The sequence below is a fragment of the Symphalangus syndactylus genome, chromosome 4 (assembly GCF_028878055.3).
Source record: "Symphalangus syndactylus isolate Jambi chromosome 4, NHGRI_mSymSyn1-v2.1_pri, whole genome shotgun sequence".
Classification (NCBI taxonomy): Eukaryota; Metazoa; Chordata; class Mammalia; order Primates; family Hylobatidae; genus Symphalangus; species Symphalangus syndactylus.
In genome coordinates, this window is record NC_072426.2 from 132,707,352 (window position 1) to 132,719,821 (window position 12,470).

Here is a 12,470-nt window from a genome sequence, read left to right on the forward strand (position 1 = left end):
TCTCTAAATTTTTGGTTTAGTAAATGTTATTTTATGAATAGTTTGTTTCTTAAAGCATGGAATGCACATAGAGATAGCAAGCAACTGTGATCTTTTAAATAAATAAGGTGGAAGGTTCAGTTTGGGAGAGATAAGTCCAGTTGACAGTTGAAAGTCTTTATGTTCTGCTTAAGACTTAAATATAAATAATTTAAATGATAATTATTTCTTTGGGATGGTGTAAAATATATCCCATCTTTTCACATACATTAGATGTTTTAAAATTAAAGAAAAACCATTAGTTATATAAATTATTGAAAATAAATATTTTTAAAATTTCTGTCTTTGGTAGTGTCCTTTCTTCACTCTATGCTGATATTAAAGAATGTTTATATAGAGAACTGATAATATTTTTGAAAATAGAAGGTGATGAGTAATAAATAGTCTTCAATGTGAAGATGAAACTGAGGTGAAAATGTGATCATAGCAAGCATTAGCAAATTGTATTTCTAGACTTCAGGGTCCAGTGCTGATAACAATGTTGACCTATTTTCTCTAACCACAACCTTGGCATACTATATCACATCAAGTTCTACTTCAGTTTCCTTCTTAAATCTAGCAGTGATTCAGTTAATTTTGAGTTTAAATTATGAGATGTGTTTCTGAGTGTGTCACAGTTCTGTCTGTATGGGCTGCGGTGGCTTATTACTCTCCTACCTGCAGTATCTCTGCTTATAATGACCAGGCCATTGAACTTTCATAAACACTAGGTTTTCTGTCTTCAATTATTTTCCCCTTAAGTTTCTTTTTTAAATAATATATGCATTTTAGTTCAGGAAATTGTACCTAAAGGACAGAAATGTGATAAAACTCATTGTTAACACATGCTTGTATTATTTCAAAATGTAGGATTAAATCTTATGTTCTGTGATATGAACCGGGACTTTACAAAGCTGAAACTTTGTTTATAAGAAAATAGCACAGGCTGGGCATGGTGGCTCATGCCTGTAATCACAGCACTTTGGTAGGCTGAGGTGGGCAGATCACTTGAGGCCAGGAGTTCAAGACTGGCCAAGCCAACATGATGAAATCCCATCTCTACTAAGAGTACAAAAATTAGCCGGGTGTGGTGGTGCACACCTGTAGTCCCAGCTACTCGGGAGGCTGAGGCATGAGAATCGCATGAACCCAGGAGGCAGAGGTTGCAGGGAGCCGAGATCGTGCCGTTGCACTCCAGCCTGGGCAGCAGAACAAGACTGTCTCAAAAAAAGAAAAAGAAAGAAAGAAAAAGAAAATAGCACAATTTATTCTGTAAATATTAAATTATAGGAAAAGGATAGATCCTTATATAAGCCACATTCATATTCAGTTAAAAAGAGACAGATTAGATTGCGATTAAGACTCTGAAGCCAGAATTCCTGGGTTGTAGTCTTGATTCCACAGTTTATCAGCAGCATGACCTTGGAAAAATTATTTCTCTTCACCTAAGAGTTAAGAGAATAATAAAAGTTAATAATGGCTTTTATTTTATAGGGTTGTTTTAAGGATTAAATGAATTAATAAATACATAGCAATTAGAGCAGTACCTGACACATCGTAAGTATTTAGTGTTAGCTTATTATTATTATCAAAATCAGTATTTTATATTTTTATCTTTCTTTTAAAAAGTATTTGTTTTTTCTTAAAAAAGGTATTTATTATTTTGAGAATCATATGGGCTATGATTTAAAGTTGATGAACTTTGTAATACACGTTTTCTACAAAATTAATAATTGTATAAGATGTTTTCAAGATTTTAATATTTCATTTAGAAAAACACTTGTGTTCAAGATTGATGTAGTTAATATTTAATTGAATTCATTTTTACTATGCTTAACTGATAATTGAAGTCTAGGTATATAATGTCAAATAAGATCTGTATGATATATACATACATATTGCTGAGATGATAGTCACAAAAGGCTACATGTTGACCTAGAAAGGATAACTGTTCTAGGATTGAGCTAGTTCAACAAAAGAGACCATCTTGAAATGTGTGACTCCAGTGACTTAGAAAATTTGCATGTATCTTGATAACTTGAAGTTTAGTGATGTGATTACCTGTGTTGATGAATGGGAAGAAAGAGTATGTTGCCTTTACGCATATGGTCTCCTATAATGTTTCTCGATTTGTAATTTAACAGTGGTCATTGGGATAATCCAACTAATTGTTAATGTTTCATTTGCATATTTATCAAGTTACCTTTGATTTGTGGCTCATTTTTCCATAAGGACTGTCTAATTGGGGTGAAATGGTCCAGGCTTCTTGGCATTAATAAATTCACACCTATTCTGCAAAAAGAATTGCTCAGAATTAATTGTCACCCTTAAGCTGTTAGCCTAAGCCATTCTCTTTGAAGAATGGAGTGAAAACAAATACTATCTTTTTCTTCTTTATTCTACTATGTTTCAAATGCCATATGACAGCTAGGATAAGAAATCAAAATTACTGAGATAAAGTCATTATTCCTGACCAAAAATTTAATAGGAGGTGGAATCACTCATATTTTGTTAAAGTAATTGTTATGTGTAGTTTTGGTGCATACATAGTTGTTGGATGGAAAAATAAATATAACAAAAGCATTATTTTGAATGAGGCTTGCTCTTGTTTCTTTGGGCCCCAAAGATTTATTTACTTAATATAGTTTTTAATTTTTGTGTGTGTGTCTTAAGGCCACAGAAAGCGAGGCTGGTGATATGGACCTGAGTGGGTTGCCAGAAACAGCAGTGGATTCCGAGGACGACGATGATGAAGAAGACATTGAGAGAGCGTCAGATCCTCTGATGAGTAGGGACATTGTGAGAGACTGCCTAGAGAAGGACCCAATTGACCGGACGGATGATGACATTGGTAAGCTTGAACAGGAAAATGAATCCACGAGCAATTAAAAAGATTTAGTGGCAAAATTGTCTGATGAAATAAGAGCCCAAGACTAGTAGGCTTTAAAAAATCATTAATTTATTAATTTCTTTTGTATAAACAGTAGTATTTGTTGGACAAAAATTGGAAAAAAATCAGGTTTACTCAGTCTTACCTTCAGGAGTCTACAAATAATAATGTGAATGAAACTTCTTAGTAAACCCTTTCCACATAAACCCTTTCTTAAGCTTGGTTTGTGACGAAAAAAAAGTTAAAATGAGCCTTTCAAGCAGTATTACTCCTATTAATTTTCTCATGAGCCCTATTTTTATTAAGCTCATGTTTTCTGTATGTAAACATAAAGGCAGTTGGTAAAATTGTCACAATGATTTGCTTCTACTGTGGTTTCGTATGAAGACGCAAGTGGGTGGAAGGAGACAGCAAAATGGCAGGTTAGTGGCATATAGGCTGTGTGATGGTTGAAACTTTTTTCTTTCTTTCTTTTGCTGTTTTTGTTCTTTTTTTTTTTAATTTTTATTTTATGTTCAGGAGTACAAGTGCAGGTCTGTTACTTAGGAAAACCTGTGTCATGGGGGTTTATTGTACAGATTATTTCATCACCCAGGTTTTAAGCCTAGTACCCATTGGTAATTTTTCCTGAGCTTCCTCCTCCTCCCACCCTCTAACCTTCCGAAAGGCCCCAGTGTGTGTTGTTCCCCTCTGTGTGTTCATGTGTTCTCATCATTTAGCTCCCACTTACAGGTAAAAACATGGAGTATTTGGTTTTCTGTTCCTCTGTTAGTTTGCTAAGGATAATGGCCACCAACTCCATCCATGTCCCTGCAAAGGACATGATCTTGTTCTTTGCATGGCTGTATTGTATTCCATGGTGTATATTTACCACATTTTCTTTATCCAGTCTAACATTGATGGGAATTTAGGTTGATTCCATGTCTTTGCTATTGTGAATTGTGCTGCAATGACTTTAAGTGTACCCAGAGATTAAAAATTTAAGTAGCTTTATATCCGCCTTTCCATCATAGCAAGAGTTGGTTGTGTACTAATTGTTTTGGTTTTGAGTATGCCTCCCAGACTCTGGCTTGTTTCTTAGAACACTGGAAATGAGAGCAACTTCCGTTGAGAGTCATCCTTCCACGAGAGTTCCAGGGTCCATAGCCACCCTTGCCTGAGCCTCGCTTATCTGTTGTACCACTCCCCCAACTCTTGGGCCAATACATATTTGAAGAGCAATTAAATGAACTGAATCTGTTGGAATTAGATATATGATGGTGTGGAGTGGCTTGTTGCGTGAGTTTGAGTGACACAAACATGTATGAGGAAAAACTGTCACCATTTCAGCTATATACATATTCTAGGAAATTAAAGGCAAAAAAAAACACAAAACCTTAGATTAGACATTCAAAATTTAATTGAAATAATTTATGGGAATTGCTAACTCTTTATAGATGAATATTGTATGGTAATTATTATTTATTCATTCAGCTAATGTAGGTGAGCACCTTCTATGTACCAAGTAGTTTTCTAGGTCCTGGCAACTTACTCAGTGCTGAACAAGGGCAAATGTCCTTGTTCTGTTGCAGTCTATTAGGGGAGACATGTGATCAGCAAGTGAACAAGTAAACCTATTGCAGGCAGTGAGTGCAGTGAAGAAGAGTAAAGTAGAGGCTGGGCTGATGGAAGCAGGGGAGTGGCCTGAGTGGAATGGTTCTGTTTCACCCCCTGAAGACTTAGGTTTGTACTTTTCCTGTTTCTGATACCACATGTTGATCTGATTTACAATTTCTAAAAATGGGTTTCACTCTCCAATTCCCTGTTCACTTTCTTGGGTCCGATACCACATGTTCAGCTGATTTCCAGTGTCCAAAATTGCATTTCACGTTCTCGTTCTTGCCCTTGCCAATTTCTTTCTTTTTAATCTCCTGTAGTTTTAAAGAAGTACATTGGAAGTGTGTTCAGTTTACCATTTCAATTCAGAATCTTTGCTCATAGGTGCTTTTTAAAAAAAAAAAAAAAAGTAGATGAAACATTGCCTATGAATAGATTGATTTGGAAGTTACCATTTATAAACTAATATATCTTTTTTGAATCTGTTCATTTTAAAATAGTTGTGGAAGAAAATGCTGATTATTAAAATACATGTCTGTCATTCGTGGAAATTTAAGACTTTCAGTTGATAGCTGAGAAGCCCTCTTTCCCAGAATCTCTAGAAAGCAGCAGCCATGGTGATTCCTACAAATAAATAAAAAGCCATCTTTAAAAAAAAAGTGCTTGTCAATATAATTCCTACAGGGAGTAGCATTTATTTGAATACCAGTTTACTTGCAAGCAGTGACGATTATCATGCTTGCAGCTATCAAATATATATTTATTTAAAGCAATAAATCACTAACATTAAACAAGTCCTAAAGGGTGTTGTTTGTTCTATGTAAGACCTCGAAAGATTTTGTATTCTATTTCCCTGAAAATAAAATATGTGTGAGAACTGTTTAGCTCTTGTTAAATGCAACTCATCCTCCAGGATTTAGTTAAAATAGACACCGTTTATATAAAATACAAACATCTGTATGATTGATGTTTTCTCTAGATGCCTCTTTTCCTACCCAACTTCCTCTTCCCCTGCAAAAAAGGGAGAGATTATGTCCACGTGCATGCACGTGAGGGTATGCATGAGTGTTTAAGGTGAATCAAATGAAATTGCTAATATTTGAACATTTTTTGCGAGCTGCAGGAAGAAAAAATTCCCTTTGTGTTCTGATAGATTTCTTGAGTATAGTTTTGTTTCAGTGCTTTGAAGGAAGGGACTTTATCATAATAATTTTTACCCTGGAACTCATAATTTTGTAGGTACTCCATTATTGAATAGTTGTAAAAAATTTTTTTTTGTTTTGAGAGTTTGACACAGTAAAGTAGAAGACTACTTTGATCTCTTTTAACAAACCCCGGGTTTTTTAAAAAAAATTAATAAAACGTTTCTTATATAAAATTGTATCAAGCAAACCAGGATAAGCTAATTTTCTGAATTGGCTTTGGCTTCTGGTATCTATAAGTTAATTATTTGTGGTTTTTTTTAGTGATACATTGTAAATAAAATGTTTTCAAAGCTTAATATTTTCCCATAAACATTAGATAGGTCATAATAGTGTATCATTCTAATAGGTAAGTGTATAATTCTATAGATTGTTCTAAGAAATACAAAAGAAAATTGTGCTGTTTCTCCCATCTATGGCTTCTTTTCCTTTGTCCTGAAGATTTTCCTAGTATCCATCCCAGGCTCTGAATTCTTGGCTATCCTAAGCCCTTTTAAGTCTGTATGATACTTGTGGCATTGTCAGAGTTTTGAGCCCCCTGTAGCAGGAGTCTCCACCCCTGGGCCACAGACTGGTACTGCTCCCTGACCTGTTAGGAACTAGGCCACACAGCAGGAGGTGAGCAAAAGGTGAGGGAGCATTACCACCTGAGCTCCACCTCGTGTCAGATCAGTGGCGGCATTAGTTTCATAAGAGTGCAAACCCTACTGTGAACTGCATATGCAAGGGTTCTAAGTTGTGCACTCCTTATGAGACTCTAATGCTTGATGATCTGAGGCAGAACAGTTTCATCCCAAAACTATCCCCCCGCACCCACCGAGAGTGGAAAAATTGTCTTTCACGAAACCTGCCCCTGGTGCCAAAAAGGTTGGAAACTGCTGCCATATATATATATATATGATTGGTTATAAAATAGTTCTTTATTTTTTTAAATTGTTCCAATCATCTAGTATAATATAGCATAGAAATTATCTAAAAACCAGTGATACCATTATTGAATCCTTGAAATCTTAAAATGAAATCTTAGATGCCATCTGGTTTAGCATTTGTGTATTTCTGGCTTTTCAGCTGAGCCTGGATAATTATGTACATCTACTATTTGATCTTTCTGTCTCCTTTATTCTTACAATATATGATACACAGATATCTTCTATCCTGTGGTTTTTTTTTTAATGCTAGCCACTACTTATATATCACAAATTAAACTCATGACCCACTAATAGATTAAGAGTCTGCCAAAAAGCAAGCAATATGTCTACACAAAGCACTTTAAAATTATTACAACAAATACTTGTGAAGGTACTTTGTATTTTCTTCCCACTTTTTATTCTCTGATCATGTATGTGGTAATTATTTGACTTCTATTATTGTCTAAACGATACTAAATTCAAAACATTTCTGACAATTTCTGGCCCACATTTTTCTTAAACCCACAAATCTTTGCTTGTCCAAAGAAATTTAGCAACTACAAGGGGTGGAAAAAAGTAAAATGCACAGTCTATAGGTAATAGTGTCATAGTTTATGGTAAGGGGCGAGGGATGATGGTTAAAGAAAACAGAGGCTGGAAACTGCAGAATTAACTGGGATGTGCTTCAGAGGACCATGACTTGTTCATTTGCCTTTATAATTCAAATCAAAAGGTCAATGCATTGGTAAAACAATGATTCCTGCCTCCCATGTATGATAGATATGGGTCATCTCTTGCAGTGGTATTCAGAATTGCTTTACTGCTTCTCCAGGAATAAATACATTTTATGGTACAGCACAGACACTCCTACTCATTCCAGAAATAAAAGTTTCATGAAACAGAACGTATTCTTTCTATAACTGATGTGCTTTGATAGTTTAACTTATTTTTTAAAAAATACTGGTAGCAAAAGTAAAGTGATTTCCTGACACATAATCTGAGTCAGGTTGCGCAACACTGTCCTATTGGACAGAATCTTTGGGTACACCTATCATTATCATTTTCCTTATTGCCAGAGCCCCCCTGTGTAATGAAAAGTCTTACATAGGAGGGATGACATACAGTCCAATCAGAACATGCCATTGCCCAACTGGGCCAGAGAAAACCACTCAGTCTGTCCTTCCAGAAATGTCGTATCTGGGAAAATATATTCACAGAATATATCTTTCTGTTGTGCTTTGTTTTAGCAGTTAATAAACTGTATCCAAGAACATAAAATTTGTCACTAAATCTTAACAGATAAAAGGAATGTACATAGGGAATGTTTGATTATGTACAAGAAACATCTAGTATAATTTTTATTTAGCCAAAAGTTTGAATGATGTCATGACTATTATAATAATGACAATAATAGCAGTTCTCATTTATTGAGTATTTACTCTGTGCCACGGACTTTTATCATCTTTATTGCATTTTATCCTCACAGCTATCCAGTAAAGCAGATACTGTATTTTTCTTTTTAAGTGAGAAAAATATGACTTAGGGAAATTAATCAACTTGCTCAAAGTAATACAACTAGTAAGCATTTAAACGTCTGATGTACACCCTGTGCTCTTTACCACTGCCTTTAAAGTCTAGCATGACCTTTGGAAGCAGATGGTCTTGAATCATGTCACTGCCACCTTTTTTTTTTTTTTTTTTTTTTTTTTTAAGAGACAGAGTCTCACTCTTTGACCCATTATGGAGTGTATTGTCACAATCACAGAGTTCATTATAACCTCAAACTCTTGGGCTCAAGCAATCCTCCCACCTCAGCCTCCTGAGTAGCTGGGACTGTAGGCACACACCACCACACATGGCTAATTTTTAAAATATTTTGTAGAGATAGGGTCTTGCCACATTGCTCAGGCTGATCTTAAACTCCTGGCCTCAAGCAATCCTCCTGCCTCGGCCTTCCAAAATGTTAGGATTACAGGCACGAGCCACCGCGCCTGGTCTTGCCATCTCTTAATTATATGATGCTGATGCTGAGCCTTGGTTTCCTCCCTATGAAATGAAAAAGAAAACGCACTTCACAGAGCCATGGTGAGGAGTAAGGAAAGAATTTAGTGTGTAATTAGTAAAGCTACTGAATGATAAGAAAACACAGGACTTTTAAAAATAGAAAACCCAGTACTTGAAGAGACTGTGACATCAACAGCTAGAACCCTACCAAGGTGTAAGCTGTTTCTCCACAGCATTCCCATAGGAAGGAAGAGCGATGAAACTTCCTTTTTTGCCAACTTGTGGGCTAAAAAATGGTATATCAGTTTTCATTTTCATTTATCATATCATGTTGTTAATTTTTAAATCTTTTTTATGGATTTGATCCATGGAAAATATTCCTTAGAATGTTTGAATTAAATATAGTTATTTCTGCTGACTATTTTAGGCATTCACCTGCCCAAAAGGCACAGGAATGAACCAACTGACTTGTTGGAGAATTCTCAGAGCTACCTTTCATTTTCACTCTCGTAATAATAAGCCTTATATCTCATTTACAATAGAAATTTTCCATTTGAAGTTTAGTAATGTCTTTAGTGGTATTAGAACTGGAGTTACAATGTAAACTGTTGCCTCTAATTCAACAAGTAAGAATCATCATTTCCACAGTGACAGAATTCTTTGTGTACCTGGAAGAAATTCAGCTGGTGCTAAAGATACTTGAGATGTATTTTTCAATAAGCAAAATTGTAGGGCATTTAAAAAGAAAGGACCCTAAAGCATTCTTTTTGAACACTTGTTTTTAATAAAAGTTGTACTTTTGCTTTTCAGAACAACTCTTGGAATTTATGCACCAGTTGCCTGCTTTTGCCAATATGACAATGTCAGTGAGGCGAGAACTCTGTGCTGTGATGGTGTTCGCAGTGGTGGAAAGAGCGGGGACCATAGTGTTAAATGATGGTGAAGAGGTGAGTAACTATTTCTGCCACTTAAAAAGTTTCTTCTTAAAGATATCTCAATACAGCAGTTGAACAAAACCCCAATTCTTACTTTTTCCTTTTTAGTACCCAATGACAGTAAGTTTGAATAAATCAAGAATTATGGTACACGTGTTATGTCACTGCATTAGTCCATTTTCACACTGCTGATAAAGAAATACCTGAGACTGGGAAGAAAAAGAGGTTTAATTGGACTTATAGATCCATGTAGCTGGGGAGACCTCAGAATCATGGCAGGAGGTGAAAGGCACTTCTTACATGGCAGCAGCAAGAGGAAAAATGAGGAAGACACAAAAGCAGAAACCCCTGATAAAACCATCAGGTCTCGTGAGACTTACTCACTACCACGAGAACAGTTTAGGGGAAACCACCCTCATAATTCAAATTATCTGCCACCGGGTCCTTCCCACAACACATGGGAATTATGGGAGTATAACTCAAGATGAGATTTGGGTGGGGACACAGAGCCAAACCATATGAGTCACTATATTCCAATTCCATTATATTTCCCATTATTTACAGAATTTCATATGCAAATAGAAAGTTTTTGATACATTAACTTTTCAGTTTTTTTCATCTTAAATATTCATAAATTTAATGCCTTTTGTCAGACAAAATGATATTCTCATTGAGGCAATGATGATCATTTTGTCTACATGAGCTTTGGGGGGACAGAGAAATTTTTTTCCTTGTGTCATTTTAGAGAAGAATATCCAAAGTCAAATTAAAAGGGCATTATGATATGCATTCTGTGCTAGGCATATGGAAATATGTAGATATGTGGCTGTGTTTTATTCCTTATTCTGTGAATTTGCTAAACAGTAAACTTCAGTTACTTGTTTTATCTCCAAAATGGAAGATCTGCTAATTCATTTTTAGGGCCCATACTAGCACTTACAGCTGTATGATCATGATGTTACTTTCTGCTTTGTCTTTATTTTTTTGGATTAGCTGGACTCCTGGTCAGTGATTCTCAATGGATCTGTGGAGGTGACTTATCCAGATGGAAAAGCAGAAATACTGTGTATGGGAAATAGTTTTGGTGTTTCTCCTACCATGGACAAAGAATACATGAAAGGAGTGATGAGAACAAAGGTGGATGACTGCCAGGTATAAAATATAACTTTAAAAATATATATTTTATTCTTAATAAAGAACACTTACATGCCATTGTGATGAGATTTTTCTCCCTATATAAATACCTTACAAATAAATTTTTTTTTTTTTTTTTTTTGAGACAGAGTATTGTTCTGTCACCCAGGCTGGAGTGCAGCGGCGCAATCTCAGCTCACTGCAACATCCGCCTCCTGGGTTGATTCCCCTGCCTCAGCCTCCCAAGTAGCTGGGATTACAGGCACTCACCACCACACCCACCTAATTTTGGGGGTTTTATGGGAGGCTTTTTTTTTTTTTTGAGATAAGAGTCTCGTTCTGTCTCCCAGGCTGGAGTGGAGTGGCACGATCTCAGCTAACTGCAACCTCCACCTCCTGGGTTCAAACAATTCTCCTGCCTCAGCCTCCCGAGCAGCTGGAACTACAGGCATGCACCACCACGCCCACCTCATTTTTGTATTTGTAGTAGAGATGGGGTTTCACCATATTGGCCAGGCTGGTCTCGAACTCCTGACCTTGTGATCCACCTGCCTCAGCCTCCCAAAGTGCTGGGATTACAGGTGTGAGCCACCACGCCTGGACTTTTTGTATTTTTAGTAGAGACGGGGTCTTGCTGTGTTGGCCAGGCTGGTCTCAAACTCCTGACCTCAAGTGATCCCCCCACACCTCAGCTTCCCAAAGTGCTGAGATTACAAGCATGAGCCACCATGCCTGGCAACAATACAATTTTAATGTGGAACTATTACTTTTAGTCTTATAACACCCCAGAAAAATAAAAATTAATCTCCATTTTACTTGAACTACACAGAACTATCTGTTCGATTAAAAAAAAAAGTGTTGTGTAACTATGGTATTTTTAAATTGCCATCAGTAATTAATAATCTCATCAAAATATGGAAGTAAAATGCACGTTATAAGTAAATACATTAATAAAAGTGATATGGTATAGTTATGCAGTGTTTTTATTTAAATACATGTAAGAAATTGATTTTAGAAGAGTCATGGAAATTAATCATAGTGTGAATCAGTAGAATGACTTGCTAGTTAAATAATAGCCAATAAAAAATACTTGATAGCAAAAGAGAAATAGTATCAGTATTGATATTTTATTAATATTCATTATTTAAAAGCATTTAATAATTGACTAGAGAAAATACTAAGGCCAAATGTGAAACTAGATTGATTTAACTGGCAACCACTATATTACAGAGAAATACATTTAAGATGCTTTTGGTATTGTTAGGTGTTTATAATTTATGACGTGTTCTGAAAGAATTTGTCTCTGAAACAAAATTAAATGTAAACAACCAAATGATGTGACTTAGACTAATTAAATGTCATTTGTATTTATTAGTCTGCAGTTTGAAAAACATCTGAATATGGTTTATTTTAAAATAACATAATTGAATTTTTATAGTGTCCGGTCAGTGTAAAATGGTATCACTCATTTAAATATTCATTTTAAGCATTTTACTTACTAAAAAGAAAAATGACCATGACTACACATAAAATTATCTATAGAATCTAAATAATTCCACCAGCTAATTCCATCCATGAGCACCATAGAGGAAAAAAAAATAAGGCTATGAATTCAGTATTTTAAATATGTAATGCCAGAAACACATTCTAAATATATTTACTTCCCAATTATTTTGTATAATAGAGGGAAAAAATGGTATAAGAGAGGAAAACAAAATGGTTAATTCTCAGTTAATGTGGTATAATAGAGGAAAACAAATGGTAAATATTGAAGTCTTTATTT

The 12,470-nt window shown here is 35.3% G+C and overlaps 1 protein-coding gene across 15 annotated transcripts in view; it reads left to right on the top strand.

Annotated features, from left to right (window-relative positions):
* The window catches only part of RAPGEF2 (Rap guanine nucleotide exchange factor 2), a 256,394-nt gene that overhangs the window by 210,378 nt on the left and 33,546 nt on the right, over nt 1–12,470 (top strand). For all 15 annotated transcript variants that reach the window (XM_055276266.1, XM_055276268.1, XM_055276262.2 and 12 more), the window contains 3 exons: nt 2,692–2,869; nt 9,429–9,565; nt 10,547–10,705. In XM_055276266.1, coding sequence (XP_055132241.1) covers nt 2,692–2,869; nt 9,429–9,565; nt 10,547–10,705 — 474 coding nt within the window. The remainder of the gene's footprint in view (nt 1–2,691; nt 2,870–9,428; nt 9,566–10,546; nt 10,706–12,470) is intronic.